Source organism: Sus scrofa, chromosome 7 (genome assembly GCF_054392235.1).
Source record: "Sus scrofa isolate SSC_HxYL_T2T_F1_AM1 chromosome 7, Sscrofa_HxYL_maternal_Yorkshire_Landrace_v2.0, whole genome shotgun sequence".
Classification (NCBI taxonomy): domain Eukaryota; kingdom Metazoa; phylum Chordata; class Mammalia; order Artiodactyla; family Suidae; genus Sus; species Sus scrofa.
This window is the reverse complement of record NC_139389.1, coordinates 59,991,029-60,015,176: the sequence shown is the minus strand read 5'-3', so window position 1 is coordinate 60,015,176 and position 24,148 is coordinate 59,991,029. Positions and strand designations below refer to the sequence as shown.

Below are 24,148 nucleotides of genomic sequence, written 5' to 3'. Positions count from 1 at the left end.
TTTCCTCGGTTCTAAATTATAAAATCCAAGAGGGGGCGTCCATGCTTTGAATTCTGTGGATTTCCAAATCTGCCTTTATTTTGTATGAATTTATTATTTGCATGTAATTACTGGGATTCCCTTGGCTGTTGGAATCGGCACACACAGAACCATCTGAAAATATAGAAAATTATTTTTAAAACATAAGTTGAATAAAATACGATGTGCGGGGAGGGTGGCAGGCTTAGAATTCTTTAGAACTGTACAGCTGATGATAGGTTTAAAAACCATAATCATGTATCTCTTTGTTGACTTCATCAGTGGTTGAACCACAGAATCCCTTTTGCTGATAAATCAGTCAACACATATTTAGCAAATGCTTCCTCTGTGCAGGGGCTTTCCTGGGCCCTGGGATATATGGTTAAGTTAGACAAGGATCCTGCCCTCAGTGAGCTGACACTGGAATAGGGTAGCAGAGTGTTGGCCAACAGTGGAAGTATCTACTTGGACAGAGACCCCTGGTGATGTATGAAAAAGACGAAGGGAGGCCTAGCAGCCTCTAGTCTGGTTTAGCGCCCTCGGTCACAGGACTGCAACATCCTGCATCCCCTTCTGATAGTGGGGAAGAGGAATGGAGTGTGTATGTGCATGCGTGCGTGCATGCGTGTGTGTTGGAAGGATGAAGCCTGTATGCCTGGGAACCACGAGGGTAAGTTCTTTGAGGCTGAAGTGGACAAGGTCCAAGAAGGCTGGCACTGTGAGTGTCTAAAACCTTGCTACTCAAAATGTGGTCCACGGACTAGCAAGACCAGCATCCCCTGAGAGGTTTAGCAAATGCAGAAACTTGGGCTCATCCCAGACTGATTCTACATTTTAACAGGATCCTTGGGTGGTGTGCATGCACATCAATATGTGACAAGCACTTGTCTAGAATACATTAAAATAAATATGTAATTATTAAAATAAGAGAAAATAAAAGTGTGTCCCTTCACTACCTAAAAGTATTGCAAAAACCACCGAGAGAATAACATCCCAAATCCTTAGCTTGGTTTTCAGTTCATAGTCACCTTTTCCCGTAGATGTTTCCTGAATTGTCCTGGATTCACTTCTTCGGCCAAACCAGCCTACTCTTCATCTGTTGGTTATACGCCATAAGCCATAAGCGTTCCCCCTTCTGCACCTTACACTGGTTCTGTGCTTTTGGGGGCATCTTTTCATTTCCATTCAGCATATTGTTATGTTTGCCTTTCCATACGCCACCCCAGACTTTACATCTTGTATTCTCTGCCTTCCTGTAACTAGAGTATGAGCTCCTTGAGGGCAGAGGCTGGCTTAGGTCTCTCCCAGGAATTAGCATGGTGTGGTACACGGACCAGGATTAGGAAACACTCATGGTCCAAGGCAGAGAAGGGAAGGGCCCAAGCAGTGGCTGCCCATCATGTCCCTTGGGTCGGGGAGCTGAGCCACACCTGAGGGACCATCAGCAGAGAATCCAGTTCACAGTGCGGCATCTGTCTCCTGCTGGCTCTGCTTCCTAACTAGGCGCGTGCAGGGCAGCAGCCCTCCACCATGCTGTTGAATATAATCAGTCTGGATACCTTCTTGGGGGTGGAGAGGGGTGTTAACAACCAGTTCGTAGTTTGAGTCATCTACCTGTGTTCTCTGTTTGCAATTGCTCCCCAGGAAATTTGCCCAAGTGTCAGCGTCTGACTCAGTAAGGTAGCCGTGGGTGGGGTAATGATAGCCCTGGTTACCAGTATTTGGAATCAACAGTGTGTGCCATGATTCCCATTTTCCATCGTGGCTGTGCGACAGTGCCCTGAGCACCCACCCTGGGTAAGAATCTAGAAAACCATGCAAGACACAGGGTCACGCATGGTCCCTTCATGTCTCAGGTCTCTGACGTTTTGTCCAGGGTGACCTCGATTTTGCCAGCCACGTTTGGTAAATGCTGTGTCCACCGTGCCACTTTAAGGAATTACAAATGATAATGTTTTTAAGCATACAGAGCTAAGCTAGGAATGCTGAACACTGTGTCGAAGATCCGAGGACAGGTGAAAACCACTGGATACCCACAGACAGAAGGCTTGCTGGGCGACTGCATGCTCAAATATGGGAGGGAGCTCGGCGAAGGCTCCACCTTTGGTGAGTATTTGCACATCACCTGGAAAGCTGAGAACGAGTCCTGTGTCTGTTTTAGGTTACACACAAAACCTGCATTTTAACAACCCTTATTATTTTTTCATATTGTCAAAGCAATACATGTTCATTGCAAGTTTAGAAAACATAGGCAACTAAAATGCCAACATCACCTATAATCAGCTACCCAGTGATAGGCCCAATTACACTCTTTGTTGTGTAGCTTTTATAGATTTTATTTTTTCTTTTTAAGGCTGTACCTGTGGCATATGGAAGTTTCCAGGCTAGGGGTTGAATCAGAGCTGCCTGCCCTCCTACACCACAGCAACAGTAACACAGGATCTGAACCACGTCTGTGACCTACACCACAGCTCACAGCAACAGCGGATCCTTAACCCACTGAGCAGGGCTGGTAATTGAACCAGCATCCTCAAGCATCCTCATGGATACTTGTCAGGTTCATTACCGCTGATCCACAATGGGAACTCCTGCTTATTCTTGTGTATTCACATACACCTTTAAAAAATTAAACTGGGGTTATAGTACATATATGCTTATACCCTTTTGTCATCTGCTTGTTCCCACTGACTATAGTATGATGCATGTCCTAAAACAATCTTCTACCATATTGTTTTTAAAGGCTGCATAATATTCCAGGTATCATATTTGTTCAATCTATCCCATTTACTGGGTATTTAGATTTGTTCCTTTGTGTAAAAAAATTTCAGGGGTTCTTCAAGCCTGGGAGTTGAGACCCCAAACTCTACCTTTTTAAGACGTCAGTTTGGAAAACCCCAACTACAGGAAGAGAGTTCAGTTTAGTGCAGCACTTCCCAGAAATGTGTTTTAGAAAACCTCCAAACCTCCAACCCTCATTGTGTATAGAACAGCCTGCAAATTTCTGCAGGTGCAGAAACACCAGAGAGTAATCTGGCTAAAGCTGCCCAGCCCTGCCCACACCCAGCATGGCTGGCCTGGGCCTCATAGCAAGGGCAGACCCTCCTCCCCCTGCTGAAAGGCTGTCCCGTGGGACACTGCCAGGCTTTCTTTGACGTCTTAGAGCCATCTCAAGAATACAAGGAGTGGCCTCAAGAAGACCTAGCAGCTAGAAGCTGAGATGAGGTTTTGTTCATTTATTTCCATTGTAATCTTTATTGGTTAATACTTAGTCCCTGATGAATGATCCTTTTATTGTTTACAAAGAGCAATTTTGTTCTTGAGCTTCTAAGGAACCCTTGGTGCCAGGTCACAAAACTAAACCAGTTTGAAAAAAGAAGCTTCCACCCCATCTAGTGGCCAATATGATAAATGCTTCGGTCTGTCTTAGCCTTGAAATTGTATTCTGTATAGTGGAGAAAGTGCAGAATAGAGAGGAAAAGCAGGAAAATAGAAAGACTTTCTTGTTTTAACTTTTTCTTTTTCCTGAGTCAAGAATGCAAAGTCCCAGAGAGAGGACCTTGTTACACACTATAGATCATCACAAACTTTTGGGAAAGAGTTCAATAAAAAGACCACTAACTTCAAGTTAGGTCTGCTAAAGAATTTTTTTTTTTCTATTCAAGGCAATGCACTGATAGAAGTAGGTGAATCCATGAAGCTAATGGCTGAGGTGAAAGACTCTCTTGATATTAATGTAAAGCAAACTTTTATTGATCCACTTCAGTTACTACAAGACAAAGATTTAAAAGAGATTGGGGTAAGTTTTCTAAGGTATAAATCTGCCTGTTGCTACTTAATATGATGTGTATATTTGAAGTAATTATTCTACATTTCTACAGGGACTCAGTGAAAGCATCATCTTATCGTCAGTCATAAAAAAAAAAACAACAAAACAAAACTCAGTTATGTTTACCTGGCTCACTGAGAAAGAATCCCAGGATCAATTAGCTCTTCATTCTGTATCTTTTTGATGCCAGCCAGAAGCCAAGCTCAAGATACATATTTCTGCATTTACTTCTCACATAACAAAATTATTTCATAACTTTTTATTTTTTTATTTTTTAATTTTTTTTTTTGCTTTTTAGGGCTGCACCCATGGCATATGGAAGTTCCCAGGCCAGGGGTCGAATCAGAGCTACAGCTGCTAGCCTATGCCACAGCCACAGCAACTCAGGATCCGAGCCACATCTGCAACCTGCACCACAGCTCACAGCAACGCCATGACCCACTGAGTAGGAACTCCAGTCGTAGGCCATGTCTTCTTGTGCTGATGACCTTGAAGGAAGCCATACAGAAAATCCACTGGACAACGCTGCTCTCCCACTTGACCTGGTTCAGTAGGGTAGATAGCCGTGGACACAAATGTGGAATCAGAGCAGTGAGTGGGAGAGATGTGCAAAATCCACTTAATACCTAAATGCTGCAGTTCCTGGTGCAAAAAACATTTCTTTTTCTAAATGGTCTTTTTTGTTACTCAGCTGTGGTTTGATGTAGAAACTGTATAAATCTAAACTTAAATCATGTAGATGACCAAGAACGAAGAGTCCAATACTCAGAAGGGTTTTCATAGGCTCAGCTGTGTTCTACATACCTTGGACATCCAGAGTAGAGTCTGTTTATTTAATGTACGACTGCATAGCTGTAAAAGGTTTTGTGAATTCAAAGCACATTCATTCACAAACATTTCTTCACCCATCAGCAGCCAGGCTAAGCCTGGTTGTCTCTGTTTTACCACCACATGCGTGGAGGCACAGAGGAAATGAGAGACTTGCCCAGAATCACAGAACAATAAGGGAGATGCTTCTGATGTTTTGTTCCATATGCTCTTTGCATCCAGTCATTATGGAAGTGAGAACCCCAGTGCTTCCCGCTAAAAAGAATAGTCAAGTTACCCACATGCTTCAGTGGGACCATCTGTTTTCATATATACTTTCCATATCGAGTATCTGTTTTCCAGGGATTATAGCCATAAAGTCCTTTTCCCTGTGTAATTATCTTCTCTGTAGTGTTTCTGACATGGGATCCCTCTGCTTGTACACAAACTGATGAGGAACTTGCTGTCACACAAAGCAGTGCCTTCCATGAATGGACACGTCTAATATTTATAATTGCTTTACTTTGTTAAAGAGATTATAGATTTTTTTCATTTATTTATTTAATCTTTTTTTAGGGCCACACATATGGCATATGGATGTTCCCAGGCTAGGGGTCCAAACAGAGCTGTAGGCACTGGCCTACGCCACAGTGATAGCAATGCCAGATCTGAGCCGTGTCTGCAACTTACACCACAGCTCATGGCAGTGCCAGATCCTTAGCCCACTGAGGGAGGCCAGGGATCGAACCTGTGTCCTCATGGATGCTAGTCACATTCGTTTCCACTGAGCCATGATGGAAACTCCAAGAGATCATATTTTTTTTTAAAAAAAGAAACCCCACTGTTTCAGAGGTTGCCTGTGAACATCTGTCCTCTGTGTGTATCACATTCATCCATGGCATTCATTCAAGTTGTTCTATAGTTCTTTCGCAACTTTATGGGAGATACATACCTATTCTAGGGGGAATACTGGAAATTTGTTTTTGTTTTTGTTTTTTTCTTTTTTGGCTGCACCCATGGCATAGGGAAGTTCCTGGGCCAGGTATCAAATCCAAGCTGTAGCAGTGACCTACACCACAGCTACTGCAACACTGGACCCTTAACCCATTGCACCACAGCAGAAACCCTAGAAATTTGGGTTTTTATAATCTACTTCTTAATGAGAAGTTGACAGTAGCACCCAAAGAAACATCCTTATTTGGGAGATGTGTAGTTAATTTGGTTGGAAGTTATCTGAACCGTTAGTAGAGCCCAAATGAGGGGTCCTCTGGAGAACTTTGGAAAATTAATCCGAATGCTGATACTGCCTCCTTATGTTCCATATAGACAGTTATTCATTCTGTGATCCATCCATCCATCCATCCATCCATCTACCCATTTGTTTGTTCCACAAATATTCCTTGTGGACCTGCAGTGAAGGGAGCTTCTAACAGATGCTGGGCACAAGCAAAAGAAATGTAAGGTGGGATCCTGCCCCTAGATAGGCTGAGAAAAAGCAATGACTATTTTCATAGAAATGATGATTTCTTTGCCCTGCGTGTGAGTGTAACAGTTCTCTGAAGGACTTCTTTGTCTCTTAGCACCACCTGAAAAAGCTGGAAGGCCGCCGCCTGGATTACGATTATAAAAAGAAGCGAGTAGGTAAGATACCAGATGAAGAAGTCAGACAAGCAGTAGAAAAATTTGAAGAGTCAAAGGAGTTGGCTGAAAGAAGCATGTTTAATTTTTTAGAAAATGATGTAAGTATTTAAACCAAACAGGAGACTTTAATGTGAATGAAAACATTGACTCTATGACTAGGTTCAGCATGTTGAGAAGCTCTGGAGCGTTAGGTGTTACAAGTTACTGGAATTTTCCACTAGCATTATCTCCTGCCTCAGAAATAGCTTCAGACATCCGGCAAGTCCTGACTCAGATCTCACATCTGGAGTAGTCCTGTTTATCCTGGACTTGCTTCATGGATGTGCTTGGGTCGGCCCTGGGAAGGTGGGGTTGTCCTGGGCAAAGTGCATGGTAGACCAGCCTTTGTATTTGAAGGCACAGCATGAATGGTTTTGTAGGAGGCTGGAAAAGCCTGTGTCATATGGGAATTTGCAGTTTCACTGAGGGAGGCACATGCTTGGGGAGGAGCAGCTGTCTTGGCTAATGGGAGAGCCTCACTCATCACCCAGCTCTCCGATGCCTTTACTTGTCATAGTGAACCTTCAGGATATAAAAGCATGACCTGAGTTTTTCAGCTGGACCATAGAGGTGCTTGTGAACTTGGGGATGGTGAAGGTCTGGACACATATCGCTCAGACCTGCTAACATTCTAATGTGACTGTGATTCTTGCCACCTGCTCTTATTTTATTTGTCTGAGTAAAAGTTAGGTTAAATGGAACTAAGGAGGAAGGTACCCCTGGGCACCACGAAGGCTGAAAGCCACCCTTCTTTGTGCTGGTGATGAGGAATCATTGGCCTTTTTCACTGCCCGAGAGGAAGAGCCTTTGACCACCTGCTCCCCTCCAGGGTTCCCACCCTAAGCCTGGCCTTAGTGACACCACGAGCCACAGCAGCCCATCATTAATCGTGGACATATCTGTTGAACTTTCAAACTTGTTGGGACCACTTGGAGGATTTATTTATCTGAAAAACTATGTTCTACTTATAATAATTTACTAAAAGGTATTTGGAGGTCTTGCATATTTTGAGTCAAGTCAAGCCAAATGTCCTGAGCACCTTCGATCGGCCATGGTGATATGGGGAGAGTTATGTCCACTGTGGACACGACATTAACCCCCGTTAAGCCCAAGTACCTAAAAGTACACTCTATTATGTTTCTCCTTTTAAATATTTTAGCATGTTTCTAATATTTTATGAGAAATCAGAAGAGGTGTAACATTTTTCCTTTGTTTTTCTTCATCGTTTGTTTTTCCTTTAGAAATAAAAATTTCCTTGAAACTATCTCTAAGCAATAGGCCATTTCGGTTTGGTTTTTGTCTTGGATAGCTACATTGGATTTTTTTGAAGATTTAGCAAGTGTTTTCAAAGTGTGAAGTATCAGATGCATGTCCTTATCAGGCCATAGCATACGTTCCCCTTCCAGCCCCACACCCTTCAGAGGTGGATTTAAACTCTGAGCTTGAACCTCATGTGTCAGACGTGCTCCCTAACCCATGTGCTTTATTCATGACCATCATTCATGATGTGTGATGATGAGCTGTTGCAAAGTACTCTGTTAGGCAGGCCTGGCTCCGTTGCTCTGGTCTTGGCAGTTGACCCAAGAGACCTAAGTTTTCCCTTCAGGATCAGTCAAAATCAGAAATGATCCCTCTCTTAGAAAAGCTCAGTCCTGGAATTCCTGTCGTGGCGCAGCGGAAACAATCCGACTAGGAACCATGAGGTTGCGGGTTCCATCCCTGGCCTTGCTCAGTGTGTTGAGGATCCAGCGTTGCCATGAGCTGTGGGTCCAAGATGCGGCTTGGATCTGGCATTGCTGTGGCTGTGGCATAGGCTGGCAGCCATAGCTCCGATTAGACCCCTAGCCTGGGAACCTCCATATGCTGCAGGTGTGGCCCTAAAAAGACAAGAGACAATAAATAAATAAATAAAAGCTCAGTCCTTTGTCCATTTGTTGACAGTGACAGTATTTTGCTTGTCACAAATGAGTTAACCCCTTCCCATCCCACCCTGGGAGAAGTAAGAGCTAGTTTGTGACAAGACCCACAGGGCTCCTCGTGTTTGCCCTGCTGCGGCATGAACTGCAGTGTTTCCCCTCAAGTTTCCTGGGGTGGGAGGTACCCCTACTCAGCGCTGCTCCCTCATTGTAGGGCAAGGGTCCACGCCTCCATTGGCAGCCACGGAAGCTGGCCATTGGGAGGAGATCAACATAATGAAATGGTGAAAGACTTTCCAGACTGGCTTGCAACTAGGCTCCTTCTCTTTCTCTTCCTGCCTTCCCTGTGATCTCTTTGACTGTGGTGATTACCCTGTGTGCCGTGGTTGCTGATGACAGCGCTGAGGAGACCAATGGTGTTGGTGGTGGTGATAGTGACAAGAGCTGCCATTTACTCAGTGACTCATGATAGAGAGGCTGCTTTGACCTTTTCATCTCCCAGGTATTTTTTTTTATCCTTGAAGAGACTCCCAGGTTATTGTGGATGCTCCAGAAGACTGCCTTCATTCTCAGGGAAACAGCAATTAGACCTAGAAAGGAATGGCCTTATCCTTTTCCATGACAGTGTGTCTGGCCATATCCAACGGGTCTGGCAGTCCTGTTGATGAGGCAAGGTCCAGAAAATCTCCAGTTCACCCCTTGGACTTGATATGCTAATGGTGAAATTTCCTGGTGCTTGTGGGCATGAGTTGTTGTGGGGAAAGACAGAGAACCAATACGTGGTGGGATGAGGCATGCTTTGAACCCTTAGTCCTGTTCTTGGTCCTTCTGCATCAACCAGGCCAGCTATGGAGGCTCTGCTGCCCATGGTACCCCAACTTCCTGTTCCCTCTGAGTCACCAGCCTCATGTCCAGCCTTCATCACTCAGCCTCTTTTATCCATGTCTGCTTCCTTCCATGGTGAGGAAGCTCTGAATCAGGAGCTGTGTTCCATGATGGCTGGTGATGGTTGGGTTTTCCTCCAGAAACTGATCCTGGCACTAAAGATGGCTGGGATTTATTTCCCAGATTAAACACAGTGGGTCTTAAGGTCCTGTCTTTGCCTATGGATTGGACATTCCACCTGACCGGCCAGGTATATGCCTGCTTCTTGAGGACAGACAGCCTCTTATTAAACACATGGTCTAAGGACATGGTGGCAGGTAGTAGAAGCCCCGGCACCTCCTTTAGACACAAGTAGGAGACCCTTATCCAGTTATGGATTAGAGGTTTGGGGGTATCAAAGCTGATCACCCCATTGGGTTCTGACTAATTGAGAAACTGATGTAAAAACCAGATTGAAGCCAAGAGACATCCCTCATAGCTGATGCAAACTCCCAATGATTATAAAATACAGGCCTTCTGGTCGCCTGTGTCAGGTATGGCACAGGCTGGCCCCGTCCAGATTGCACTTTCTGCTCCTTGCACCCTCATTGGTGAAAGCCGCCCCAGTGCAGAGCCAGTCTGAGCCCCACAGCCAGGTGCAGGCTGAGACACATGGCCTCTGGCCATTCAGAACTGGGTTTTGCGGCAGAACACCCATCCTACTAACTATAGATCATTCCCCCGATCTCACCCAGAAGGGGAGGAATGAAGAGAGTCTGGGGAAAGGGTTTGCAAGCACTCGCTCCAGAGAGAAAATGAAAAGCCAGGGTAGTGTAAAGGAAGGGGGACCATTTGAGGTGGTGTGTCTGGTACTCCTAGGCCACCTGCCTATCTCTGTCTGCACTAATAGAGCAAACCCCAAAGTCTGGCTCTCCAGGGAGCAGGTGCTGTGTTCTCCAGCCCTCATGTCCTACAGCCTTGGCTAAGACATGATCAGAGCTTTGCCAGATAATGTCTACAAAAACCATTTGCTAAAGATCAGTCTGACTGGAGGAGGAGAGCTCTGGCTGGACTAGCAGGCTTGGTCTTTCATGGGTCTCCAAATGCAGATCAGGCAGCTTTTCCTGGGGTTTTCTGGCCAACAGGTCATATGCAGGGATCTCTAGGGTGTGGTTGCTCCTCTATCCTCCCATCTGCAGTCTCCCAGCTGAGAAACAAACAGGGGCAGCCAAACAGGGATGACAACCCAGCCCCTTGCCTAGAGAACAGAACTGGCAGCTTAGGTCTGGGCCACAATGGGACCCCAACTACCTACCCCAGGCCTGGTGTAGACCTTAGCCACCCTCAGGGAGGGTGAAGTATGCAGAGCAGAGAGCCAAAAGCATGCATCTCTCTTGGCCTCTTCACAACCTGCTTTCTTACAGAACACAGACCCCAGGGCCAGCCCCTCTTGCTATTCCAGTGCAGGGTCCAGAAGGCCTGGTTGTCAGGGCCCTGATCTCATCTATCAGAGAGATCACGCCTCCATCTGTGGTGTAGAAAGAAGGAAAGGGTGGTGACAAGGACTTGAATGGTTCACTCCAATATTCCTAGGCATCTATTTTCTTACTTATTTGGGGCAGTGTTGGGAGTGGGAGAATCAAAGAGAAGAGTCTTCTTTGGTCCCACAGTGTCGTCCTGGGGGTCTTGTCAGTAAGAACTGGATTGGAGACCTGGGGCATCACTTCGTTTCTTGCTAGAATAAGGAGTAGCTTCCTTATTCTACAAGCTGAAGCAAGCCAGGAGGTGTTTTGGTCCACAAGCTTTCCCAGGATCCCAGAAGGGTCTGGTGGACTCCTTTTGCCGTGGCTGGTGGGGCTCTGGGAGGCACCCCTGGGAGATGAGCCTCTGTGCCCATCATGATTGGCTCTCAGGTTGGCTTGCAGTCTCCACCGTCATTTCTTGGGAATGCTAAATCGCCCCAGGCCTGCTGACACACTCCTCTTCTGTTTTTGCACAGAAGTTTATTCCTCATAACTTAACATTAAAGAATGTAGGTCTTTAATATTAGCAGGAGCCAGAAACAGAAGATGCCCATTTCAGTTCAGTGAGGCCAGGTGCTTGCAGCATTCTCTAGCTCTCTTGCAATAAATCTCCATCCTGGGCCTCCTCCCTCAGTCCATGGGCTCCAAGGACAAGTGGAATTACTAGGTTCCAGATTCCTGGGTTATTTCCATTGGTCTAGAGTGGTGTTTCCCAAAATTCATTCCAAGGAATGTGTGTGTGTGGTGGATTAACAATGTCCCTATGGTCAAGTAAGTTTGGGAAACCCTCAGTTAAGCAAAACTAAGCAGGTTTTCTTTATCGCAAGACTTTTCAGAGTCTTTTATGAACATATGAAAAATTCATCTCTAAGAGACTCCTGGGAGGACAAACAAGGCGGTTTCTCAAACTTATTTGACCATAGACCTCTGCTACACCACAATCATTATGATGATTTTATTACTGGCATATCAAGGGACTTGTGATGTATAGAATAAGACATTTAGGAAGTATTGAACTCGTAGAAAGAAAGCACACCCAACAAGGAGCCTGAGACCTGACGTGTGGTTCTGGTTTTGCTTCTGCTCAGCTCCCAGCCCCTAGAAATTCACTCTCACCTCACAGTGTCAGGCCAGTGAGCCCTTGCAAGAAATTCTTGGGAAGTGTGAAGTGGAGACTGAAAGTGTGGAGGATTATTACCCATGTTATTAACTTAATATGAATTTAATGGCTTTACTCAAAATTCCACAGAAACTCAAAGACTTTTGCATTACTAGAAGAAGCATCTGTCAGAGTTGCTGTTGTGGCTCATTGGTAACGAATACAACTAGTATCCATGAGGATTTGGGTTCATATCCCTGGCCTCGCTGAGTGGGTTAAGGATCCAGCATTGTCATGTGCTATAGCATAGGTTGCAGATGTGGCTCAGATCTGGCATTGCTGAGGCTCTGGCATAGGCTGGCAGCTACAGCTCTGATTCAACCCCAAGCCTGGGAACTTCCATATGCTGAGGGTGTGGCATGAAAAAAGAGAGAGAGAGAGAGAGAGAGAGAGAGAGAGAGAGAGAGAGAGAGAGAAGCATCTGTTTATGACCAGATTGCAAAGATCATGAGAAATTTTCCTCTAGCTTAGTGGAGGAATCCAAAAAGGTGGAGCTCTTTGATAGGACAGAGCAAGAAATCAGCTGGATTATCACAATTAAACTCGAAGAAGGCCTCCCCTGGAAATGCGCCATTTCAGCTGTGAAAGGGGGTGGCTTGTCAGGTGCCAGAGGATGCACGTGTCCATATTCATGTCCCCTGCGGATCCCAGAGATCTTCACACTGTTCTGTTCTTGCCCTGCTCTTCAGAGCGTGCCTCTCTGCTCACATGCATCTCTGCTCGCCTCCCTGGCTGCTGACCAGTCCCTTTGGTAACTGATTGTTGGAAGGTCTGAGGAAGAGATTTCACAGCCCTGCTCCTCTGCTGCCTCTCCCCCTCCCCCGCCCCACTTTCTTACAGAGAGTTGATCTTAGAAGGTCTTTACTACAATAGGTACTCATTTGAGCCAGGCATCCTTTGGGTACAGCCCAAATCCTTTACTATTGGTCCATAGGCCACCCCAGTGGCTCAAGTCTCACTCAGGCATCCCTGGAGTTTCCACAGCTTCTTGGAACGTCTCACACTCCTGGTCCACACTAGTGCCCAGTACCCCCACCCCCACAGCTAAGGTACTTCCCCCATGAATTTGGTCCCTGTGAATTTCAGGGCAACAACTCCTAATAGAAATGTTTCACCTTTTGGACAGATTTTGGCTCTTGGAAGGCCGAGGTTTATTGCGGCCTTGATTCTGCCGGTCCAGGTATTTAATTGTACGTGGGGTTGGGAAAGCAGAGGCCAGCTGCACACAGCTCATGGTTCATGGCCTGGAGAGAGCTAGAAGCCTCCATTTTCTGGCAGGGAGAGATGGATAATCCACTTGTGGCACCACATGGCTTTACTCTCAACAAGAGACTTATAGCTTATTGCATCGAGCACCTACTATGTGCAGGCACTGTATAGCACTGCTATTATCTTCCAAGTTTTAAGGGGCCCCAGACCCATTTCCTCTCCAAAGTCAGCCATCAAATGAATAGTTGCAAATGCATCTCCATAAAATATAATTGAATATTTTAGCCACATCAGAGATGATAGATGGCTATCTCCCTCGCCCTACCGCCACCCCGCTCCCAACTCCACATGTGTTTCAAGGAGTAAAGAATACCCATTCGACTATCTTTCACTGTTCCCTTAAAAATGATAAAATGTCAAGTGTATTTCAAAGTGGGTATTAAAATGTAGATTCACTTTACAAAAGACAGAGAAGTGTGATGCAGAATTTAACTAGCACACAGCTCTTGCAATATAAGAAATCTGCAGCAGATTCTACTGTGATCCTGTTAGGCCAGGGTGCTGGACTTATTTAAAAGTATGTGTAAAAGCCAAAGAGGTGAAACTTAAGAAATCCTTAGGATTTTGTAGGGGCCAGGCTGTCTTTGTTTTGTTTATTGAGTTTCTCAAAATTTAAGGCTAGGCTTGTTGCTTTTCCAGCCGCAGAGCATGGCAAAGCAAACGTAATACGATGGGATTTCATGGTGCAGATGCTGATTGCAGTGTGGCCCAAGTGGAATTCCATGTACCTCTTATATGAGCATTGAACCCATGATTCAAATGGTGTAGGTGGGGCAAATAGGCGGCTAAAGCACAATCAGCAATAGCAAATGAAAACCGCTTGGATCTTTGAAGACCAAGCAGTCCTTGGAGGGTTTTGCCGGGTGCGTGTCTGAGAGGGAATAAGCAGGGCAGACTTTGAAGCCGAGTAGCAAAAGAAGTGAGGAGGTGATGCATAGGCTTTGGGGAAGCTTAGGAAAGAGGGGGATTGATTTTGACTTGTGCTCTATCTGGTTCTGGAGCACAGGAGATTCATGCTAGGCACTCCCATCACCTCAGCGCCGTAGTCCTGCCTTAGAGGCTTGTGGAAATGAGCTTAATTAATGCCTCTTTTCTAGGAGCCCATTAGACACGCGGGGAAGCAGGAAGGAAATCCCGGTGCTCTACTGGCAACGTCTCTTCCGCAAATTACACATTGCTAGGTCTTCCTGGCTTTCTTTTGTGACATTACTTTTTGATTTTTTTTATATCCACTGTAATTTGGTCACTGATTTCATGAATGTCTTGGTTCATGGGAAAGAGAGATGCCAGAGTCCTTCTAGTTCATGCCTTTGGGCTGTATGTTTCAGGGAAATGATTTTGTGCCAATAGCAACAAAAGCATACAGGGGCACCAAAAACATATAAGGGGCCAGAAAGTCTTTGCGCTGGAGCATGCCCTGTTCCCTGGCTTCCCTTCGTATCTGAGCATAGCTTCATTTACTTAGTTTCTTGATTTGACTTAGCTAGGAAGTACCCATAGAGACACTTCGATAAGGAAGCAGTTCATTTATCAAGTGTTGGCTTCACTTGTAATTGGAAAAGCTTTATCTCTCCATTTTCAGATCCATGAACTTTATAGCTTAAACGTCTCCCGAGAATATCACCTAATTGGAAAAATAGGCTTTTTTATTGTGTTAAATCAACTTCGTAATCACACATAAATTTGAACATGTCTTTACAGCATTTATAGCTCTATACCATGTCCTGTGTGATGACTGCACAGGGCTCTGCGATGCGATGAAATGAAATCCACCAGAGCCGAGGCAGGCAGGGTTTCCTTGCAAAGCCGGGTCTTTGTCATGGGTGTCCCCCATCTCTCTCTCTCTCTCAACATTACACAGGCTCTAGCCTCCATGGAGTAATTTTCCACTTCTGCTGCAGGTAGAACAAGTCAGCCAGTTGGCCGTGTTTATAGAGGCAGCTTTAGACTATCACAAACAATCCACAGAGATTCTGCAGGAGCTACAGAGCAAGCTACAGATGCGGTAAGAGCCTTCACGTTCCTTGCAAGCCTAGGAATACAGAGTTAAAATCAATCAAAATCAGTATCTCTTTCTGTCTCTCCATCTTCCCCTTCCCACTGCCCTGTACTGTTTTGGATTTTCTTTCTTTCTTTGTCTTTTTAGGCCCCTACCCACGGCATATGGAGGTTCCCACGCTAGGGGTCAAATCAGAGCTATAGCTGCCAGCCTACACCACAGCCACAGCAACGCCAGATCCGAGCCATGTATGCAACCTACACCACAGCTCATGGCAACACCGGATCCTTAACCCGCTGAGCAAGGCCAGGGATTGAACCTGCATCCTCATGGATGCCAGTCAGATTTGTTTCTGCTGCGCCATGACGGGAACTCCTGTGTTGAATTTTCTTTAGCTGGTTTTCATGGTTGGGTGTGGGATAGCAGTGAGATAATAAATACGTGGCTTTGGCTAACAGGATAGACCTGGGAGAAGGGATCTGGCAGCACTTCTCTTTTTTCTTCACACTGAAGCCCTTTTTCATGACCTGTCCTCAGGTCAACCAAAATTCCTCACTTGACTTCGAGTTCAGCCCCTACAGAGCTGTCCTGGCTTCATGGTTGACCTGATGAGATTTTAGCTGGGGGTGGGACGGCATATACTTCCTCCCCAGCATCTAGGGATGTGGAGAAGAGTGAGAAATGATATTCAGAATGTATGTAAGTATCTGGGGAAAGATGTGTTTTTATGTTACCAGCACAAATATCAGGCTGCTTGCATAATATGGACTCTGAGAGATGTTGAAAGAATCAAAAATACCTTCTGAAGGATGAAAAGATTGCTGTGCTCTTTATAACTTTAATGATTGTCTACTTTTCCTGAAAATTAATGATATAGGTTGTATGCACGGTAACCCTATTGATTAAAATGCCAGGTTAAAAAAACTGTCCTAGTTTTTGGACTAGGTTTGATAACAAAATTGTTTTACATAGGATAATGAGAATGAATAAATTTGGAGGGGTTTTTGCTTAAATCAATGCAGTCCTTATGGAGAGAAGATGAAAGTTATGCCTAGCCTCTGGAGCATCCACTTTTATAAGCAGGTGGTTCATTTACTGCTCACAAGAGCATATTTTCATAGTTCTGCCCTTGCACAAGGAAAAGGAGGAGGCATTGGTGAGGGCTGGGTTCATCCCTGGCGCTTGCTGGATGCCTCAGACATCCTGAGAAAGACAAATGCTTTACAAATACAGCCATACCTTGGAGATATGGCAGATCTGGCTCCAGACTATTGCAATAAAGTGAATATTGCAATCAAGTGACTCACATAAATTTTTCAGCTTTCCAGTGCATGTAAAAGTTATATTTCCTTTAAACTGTAATCTATTAAGTGTGCAATGGCATTATGCCTGAAAAAACAATGTATATACCTTAATTTAAAAGTACTTTAGGAGTTCCCTTTGTGGCACAGTGGGTTAAGAAATTGGCATAGTGTCTGTGAGGATGTGGCTTCAATCCCTGGCCTAGTTCAGTGGGTTAAGGATCCAGCATTGCTATGGTCGTTGTGTGGACTGGCAGCTGCAGCTCTGATTTGACCTCCAGTCTGGGAACTTCCATATGCCTCAGGGGAACTTCCGTACGCTGCAGGTGTGGCCATCACAAGAAAAAAAAAATAAATAAAAGTACTTTATTTCTAAAATAAAAAAAAATGCTAACCATCATCTGAGTCGTCAGCAAATCCTAATCTTTTTGCTGTACGTGGGCCTTGCCTCCAAATGGATGGCTCCTGACTGGTCAGGGAGATGGTTGCTGAAGGCTGGGTGGCTGTGGTGATTTCTTAAAATAAGACAACAAACTCGGCACTATAAATTGACTCCTCCTTTCACAAATGATTTCTCTGTAACAGACAATGCTATTGGATAGTATTTTACCCACAGCAGAACTTCTTTCAAAGTTGAAGTCAGTCCTCTCAAAGCCTGGGGCTGTTTTGTCAACTCCATTTGTGTAGTATTGTAAATGCTTTATTGTCATTGCAACAGTCTTCACAGCATGTTTATCAGGAGTAGTTTCCATCTCAAGAAACCGCTTTCTTTGCTCTTCCAAAAGAAGCAGCTACTCCTCTGTTCAAGTTTCCTCATGAGGTTGCAGCAATTCAGCCCCATCTTCAGGCTTCACTTCGAATTCTAGGTCTCTGGCTAGTCCCACCACATCTGCAGTCACTTCTTCCATTCAAGTCTTGAACCCTTCAGTGTCATCCAGGAGGGCTGGAATCAACTTCTTCTGATAGTGTTGCTCGTTTGACCTCTCCCCATGAATCACACATAGTTTTAATGGCATCCGGAATGATGAATCCCTTCCAGAAGGTTTTCAGTTTACTTTGCCCAGCTCCTTCCGAGGAATCGCTATCCCTGGCAGCTGCAGTCTTACGAAATGTGTTCCTAGATAATTAATGAGACTTGCAGGTTGAAACCGCTTCTTGGTCATGGGCTGCAGAATGGTGCTGTGTTACCAGGCATGATGACAACATCGATCTCTTTGTGCATCTCCATCGGAGCTCTTGGGTGACCAGGTACATTGTCAATGGGCAGTAATCGTTTGGGAGGAATCTTTTTTTTCTGAGCAGTGGGTCTCAGAAGTCAGCTTGAAATAGTCAGTCAACCATGCTGTAACCAGATGTGCTGTCATCCAGGCTTTGCTGTTTCAGTTCTGGAGCACAGACAGAGTGGATTGAGCATAACTCTCAAGGGCCTCTGGATTTTCAGGAAGGTAAATGAGCACTGGCTTCAACTGAAAGTCACCAGGTGCATTAGCCCCTAACAGGGGAGCCAGACTGTCCTTTGAAGCTGCTTTGAAGCCAGGCGTTGACTTCTCTCTAGCTATGAAAGTCCTAGATGGCATCTTCTTCCCACAGAAGGCTGTTCCATTTACTTCGAAAGTTGGTTGTTTCCTGCACCACCTTCATTAGTTCTCTTAGCTAGATCTTCTGGATAACTTGCTCAGCTTCCACAGCAACAGGTGCTGCTTCACCTTGCACTTTGATGTTATGGAGATGGTTTCTGTCCTAAAGACCTCCTGAAACAACTTCTGCCAGCTTCACACTTTTCTTCTGCAGCTTCCTCACCTCTCTCACCTTCATAGAACTGAAGAGAGTTAGGGCCTTGCTCTGCATGAGGCTTTGATTTAAGGGCTGGTTTGATCTTCTGTCAGACCACTCAGACTCTCCTCATGTCAGCAATAAGGCTGTTCCACTTTTTTTTTTTTTTTGTTATCATTTGTGTGTTCACTGGAATACCACTTTTAATTTCCTTTCTAGAACTTTGTCTTGGTATTCACAACTTAGCTACCTGTTTAGTGCAAGAGGCTTAGCTTTCTGCCTTCCTTGGCTTTCAATATACCTTCTTCATGAAGCATAATCATTTCTGGCTTTTGATTTAAAGTGAGAGATTTGAGACTCTTCCATTTGGAGACGTAGAGGCCACAGCAGGGTTATTAATGGGCCCAGCTTCAGTATTGTTGTGTCTCAGGGAACAGGGAGGCTGAGGAGGGGAGAGAGATGGGGCAGTGGCAGGTCAGTGGTAGGTGGAGCAGTGAGAACATATACATTTATCAATTGTTTGCCATCTTTTTTTTTTTCCCTTCTTTTTAGGGCTGTACGTGCAGCATATGGGAGTTCCCAGGCTAGGGGTCGAATTGGAGCTACAGCTGTCGGCCTACACCACGGCCACAGCAACACAGGATCCGAGCTACATCTTCAACTTACACCACAGCTCAGGGCAATGCCAGATCCCACGGAGCAAGGCCAGGGGTCAAACCTGCATCTTCATGAATATGAGGCGGGTTCGTTTCTGCCTCACCACAACAGGAACTCCAGTTGTTTACCATCTTATGTGGCAGAGATCACTGAACACAGATCACCACAACAAATACAATAATAGAGACAAAGTTTGAAATATTGTGGGAATTACCAAAATGTGGCATAGAAACACAAAGTGAGCAAATGCTGTTGCAGAAGTGGTGCCAACAGGCTTGTTCCATGCAAGGTTGCCACAAACGTTCAATTTGTAAAAAAAAACTCAGTATCTGCAAAGGCAATAAAACAAGGTATGTCTGCATGTAGTAACAAAACCTATTTTTGGATATCACAGCACTTTGGGCTACTTAAGAATCAGTGTGTAACAGTCACCCCCTTTCATGACTGTCACCTAGGACCTAAATTTGTAGGCTCATCAAGGCAGAGCAAACATAGGTTTGGAAGCTTCGCTTTCTTCATCAGATATTGACTTATCGTAAAATGTGTATTACAGGATATCGGCTGCGTCCAATGTCCCCAAACGAGAATACAAGCCACGGCCCATAAAGAGGAGTCCTAGTGAGCTCAATGGGGTGTCCACCCCCTCTTCAGCAAAGACAACAGGTGAGACGACAATTCTGCGGGTGCTCTGCTGGAAGCATTTGCTTACTGCTTATTGCTGTATTCTGTGTGAATACATTAAGGCCCTGGATTTCTCTCTAGGTTATTTGGTGAACTCCACCCCCCACCAGTAATGCCCCCTTTCCTGGTTCTCTGTTCAAGAACTTACATCAAGGAAGAATTCCATCACTTTACTTATTGCCTTCAAAGGAATTAAACCCTGGCCATAGAATCATCATGCAACATTATCCTTGATATTTATATTTTTTTAACTCTTCCCAGATATTTTACTGATTTAAAAATAGGTTTGAATTAGCATCTGTGGAGCCCCTGCTGTATGGTAGGCATTGCCTTAAGTGCTGCATCATTTTTTTAAATTAGACACGTGGCACAGATATATTTCTTAATGAAACAATCAAATTATGAAAAATAACGCTCAAGTGGTCTGAATCATGCTCCAGTTTCCTGTGATCACCCATTCATTCCATCCCAATCACTTCCCTACACGTAGCCATCGTTAACAGTTCGGTAGGAACACTGTCATATCTGTGTATGTGCATCGAGAAGTGGGCTATATACACACTGTTTTAGATTATTTTCTGCTTTTCAAATAAAAGATCATATTAGAAGTATTGTTCTGAGGTTAGCTTTTGTACATATGTCCCTATTTCTTGGGGTTATTTCCATGTCATGCATATAGATCTATCCCACTAATTTTTTTTTTTTTTGATGAAAAACACAAGCCATTTATTTGGGCAGCTCAGAGTTTGGAGAGGACCTAGTTACCATCCTGTAACAGAGGGAGGGATTACAGGGGATGCAGGGGGAGCATGAGGGAGACCAGGAATCAGGTGACACTACCCCAAGGAGGGGACATATGGATCCCACTATTTTTTAATGGCTTCCTAATTTTCCATTATATGTACCATTTCCCTGCTAATGGACGTTAAGACTGTTTCCAGTTATTTGCTAAAAGCAATGTCCCATATCTGCCCCATATGCTGATGGGCAGGTCTTTCTTGGACATGAAACTGCTGAATTAGAGTGAATGCAGATTTTAAGCGGTGGTAGATGTTGCCAAATCACTCCTCTAGAACAGGTACACTACTATTCATGTAGCAATACTTGCTTCTCCATACCCATATCATTAGACTTTAATTTTTGCCAAGCATTATGCATAACAAATTATTCTTAGCTCTGTGCACAGCTTTTTGTTTGTGAGTCCATGTTAATTTGCTTGCGGCACTATGTCTGTTACTGCTGCCTACTTCCCATGGCTATGGGGAACTTAGGGATGCTCTGCTGAGTGAGGAACTCTGGTTTCTAGTTTTCTGGGTACTTGCATTCCTCATGGAACTGTTTCAGGTCCCTGCACTCAGGAATCCTTCCTGGAGGCAGATGCCTGGGCTCCCGGGTGCTTGGTGCAAACTCAGAATGGAAAGACTCACCAGGCCTTTCTTTTCCCAGAATGCCAACCAGTCATCCAGCTTCCAGAACCACCTGCTCTTGGCATTGAGTTCATGGGCATTCCTGAAGTCCACTTTTGTTGCATCTCCATCCAGCTTCCTCTCCCCTTCCCCTTGGCAACTGCAAGTCTGCTCTGTATGTCTGTGAGGCTGTTTCTGTTTTGTAGATAGGTTCATTTGTGCCATATATTAGATTCTACATAGAAGTGTTATCATATGGCATTTGTCTTTCTCTTTCTGACCCAGTTTCATGTCCTTCATCTTCTTCTCTCCATCTTTCAGATATTCCTTATATTCCCCATAATTCGTGGCCTACCACTGGTATTCATTCTTGTTTTCCAACATTATTTGGAATTAAAGGCATACCTATTTTATTTTTTAAAATTATATTTTATTAAATTTTAGCTGATTTACAATGTTGTGCCAATTTCTGTTCTACAGCAAAGTGACCCAGTCTTTGTCTCTCTCTCTCTCACACACACACACACACACACACATATTCCTTTCCTTAAATTATCTTCCATCATGCTCTATCCCAAGAGATTGGATATAGTTCCCTGTACTGTACAGTAAGACCTCATTGCTTATCCATTCTAAATGTAATAGTTGGTATCTACTAACTCCAAACTCCCAGTCCATCCCACTTCCTCCTCTCTCCCCCTTGGCAACCACAAGTCTGCTCTCTATGTCTGTGAATCTGTTTCTGTTTTGTAGATATAGGTTCATTTGTGCCATATATTAGAGTCCAAATATAAGTGATATCATATGGCATTTGTCTTTCTCTTTCTGACTTACTGCACTCAGTATCAGAGTCTCTCGTTCCATCCATGTTGCTGCAGATGGCATTATTTCATTCTTTGTTATGGCTGGGTGGTATTCCATTGTGTATATGAACCACATCTTAATCCATTCATCTGTAGATGGACATTTAGGTTGTTTCCATGTCTTGGCTATTGTGAATAGTGTTGCAATGAACATTGGGGTACATGTATCTTTTTGAATTATAGTTTTGTCCAGATATATGCCCAGGAGTGGGATTGCTGGGTCATATAGTAATTCTCTATTTAGTTTTCTGAGAAACCTCCATACTGTTTTCCACAGTGGTTTCACCACTTTACATTCCCAGCAACAGTGTAGGAGGGTTCTTTTTCTCCACATCCTCTCTGGCATTTGTTATTTGTAGACTTACTAATGTTGGCCATTCTCATCCCTAATGATGAGTGATTTTGAGCATCTTTTCATGTGCCTACTGGCCATCTGTAAGACATACTTATTTTATAATGAATAGTTATTTGATACATGAAAGGAAGGCTACAGTCTTGCACTCAGTCTGCTATATTCATGTGAACTTCAAGTCATTCAGTGTCATATGTCTCAGTGGACACATCTCTCTGCTGTTTGTTACCCAAGATAGCTTTAGGCGCTAAATGGCTATAGACCCAGAGGATCTTGCATCAAATCATGAGAAAATTATTCTTTTTTTCAATTCTCTTTTAGCTATTCTGATTTCAAGGAGATAAAGCCATAGTTTTGTGCTGGAACATTTTTCTGTCCAGTTTTAACAGAGAAGATAGGCCTCAGGCTAAAAGTCTTTTGTGGCCAAGAATACCTAGCTTGAATTTAATAAAATTGTCTACTTTTCATCCTAATTATTCTCATGGTTACAGTCTCTAGCATGCAGTGCTACTTTTCAGTTTACGTTTTGATGCAATGTTTCATTTAAAGTTATTTGAATAAAATTGGCTTCATTAAAATGTTATCAGGAGGATACTCAGATATAGCTCTCTGGAAAGTTCTTTTTGTATTGTATTAGAGGAACACTGGTTTCTGTTAAAAAAAAGAAAAAAAGGAAAAGACCCCCAAAGTGCAACCAGTGCTCAACAAAATAAGATTTTCTCACTCATGCAGCGATCCAGGGAGACTCTGTGCTTCTGGTCCCTGGAGTCACTCAGGGGCCTAGGCCAATGGCAGCTCTGCCATCTTCACCATCCTGTGGCTTCTGGGTTGTCTTAGTTGCTGCCACTCCAGCCAGCAGGAAGGGGAGAAAGAACAGAAGGCTGGGCTAGACATGTCCTCTTAAGCCAATGACACTCACATTCCAGAGTTGAGAACTCAGATCCAATGACCACAGGTCATGGCAAAGAAAGTTGGGAAGTGCCGTCTCCAGCAGGGCAGCCACACCCCATTATAATGGGAAAGGCACAGCAGGCACTAGTCCAGAAAAAGGATGGAATTCTTCTGGAAAGGAGTGGCAAGGACACCCTACTGTGTTGGTGCAAGAAGTTTAGACTCTAGTACTGCTCTCTGGAAGGTGGTTGGGAGGAATCACTTTCATCCTTTGGGTCCCTAGATTTGCCTTCTCAGAAGTCTTCCATGTCCTCACTTCCCCCCTGACATGGGCTCTGGAAAGCTGCCTGCTTTGGGAATTGTGTTTCCTGAGGCGTAGGCCCTTGAGGGTTCTTCAAGGTTCAGTAGATGGAGACGTTTTCAGGTTAGGTTCACATGTCCTTTCACAAGTCAGGGCCTCCAAAAACATCATAGCTTCTGATCTGTATCACATCCAAGTTTCTTTCTTATAGATAGCCCTTAAAACTGCCATCTGTCTTTCTTATCTTGTCTAATCTTTCTAACTTCCAGTGGCTAGCTGGAGGCCATCTGAAACAACAGACTTGAGTGAGAAGGCAGTATCTTTAATTAATTATGTATTTATTTAATTTTAGGCCTCCCCCATGGCATATGGAGGTTCTCAGGCTAGGGGATGAGTGGGAGGTGCTGTTGCCGGCCTACACCACAGCCACAGCAATGCTGGATCTGAGCTGCATTTGTGACCTACACCGTAGTGCACGGCAATGCCAGATCCTTAACCCACTGAGGGAGGCCAGGGATTGAACCCACATCCTTATGGGTACTAATCAGGTCCATTACCCTCTTAGTCACCATGGTAGTATGTTTGGAGTCATCTTTGCTGTGGAACTAGGTGCCTTCATTCAGGGAAGTCTCTGAGAATGATTTGGAGCAGCAAACTGTGTATCCTCTGTTCTCTGGAATACGGAAGCAGTTTGTCCTAGGACCCCACCTCTGATTTTTCTCTCTTCCTTTTTGTCTTTGCTTGCAAATGGGGTAATTTTTGCCTTTCTTGTAGTAACTGGCTAGATGTACCAAGGAGGAGCTAACATCCACTAACATTCTCCACTTTCTTCCTTTAGAGCTCCGGGTATGTGTGTGGCATG

At 44.4% G+C, this 24,148-nt stretch overlaps 1 protein-coding gene across 10 annotated transcripts in view; it reads left to right on the top strand.

Moving 5' to 3' along the window:
• The window catches only part of SH3GL3 (SH3 domain containing GRB2 like 3, endophilin A3), a 350,527-nt gene that overhangs the window by 303,249 nt on the left and 23,130 nt on the right, over nucleotides 1-24,148 (top strand). For 5 of the 10 annotated variants that reach the window (XM_084968533.1, XM_084968532.1, XM_084968534.1 and 2 more), the window contains 5 exons: nucleotides 1,981-2,124; nucleotides 3,681-3,814; nucleotides 6,232-6,390; nucleotides 14,964-15,067; nucleotides 19,346-19,455. In XM_084968533.1, the coding sequence (XP_084824659.1) occupies nucleotides 1,981-2,124; nucleotides 3,681-3,814; nucleotides 6,232-6,390; nucleotides 14,964-15,067; nucleotides 19,346-19,455 (651 nt within the window). The remainder of the gene's footprint in view (nucleotides 1-1,980; nucleotides 2,125-3,680; nucleotides 3,815-6,231; nucleotides 6,391-14,963; nucleotides 15,068-19,345; nucleotides 19,456-24,148) is intronic. The other 5 variants (XM_084968536.1, XM_013978029.3, XM_084968537.1 and 2 more) reach the window with 3 other exon arrangements.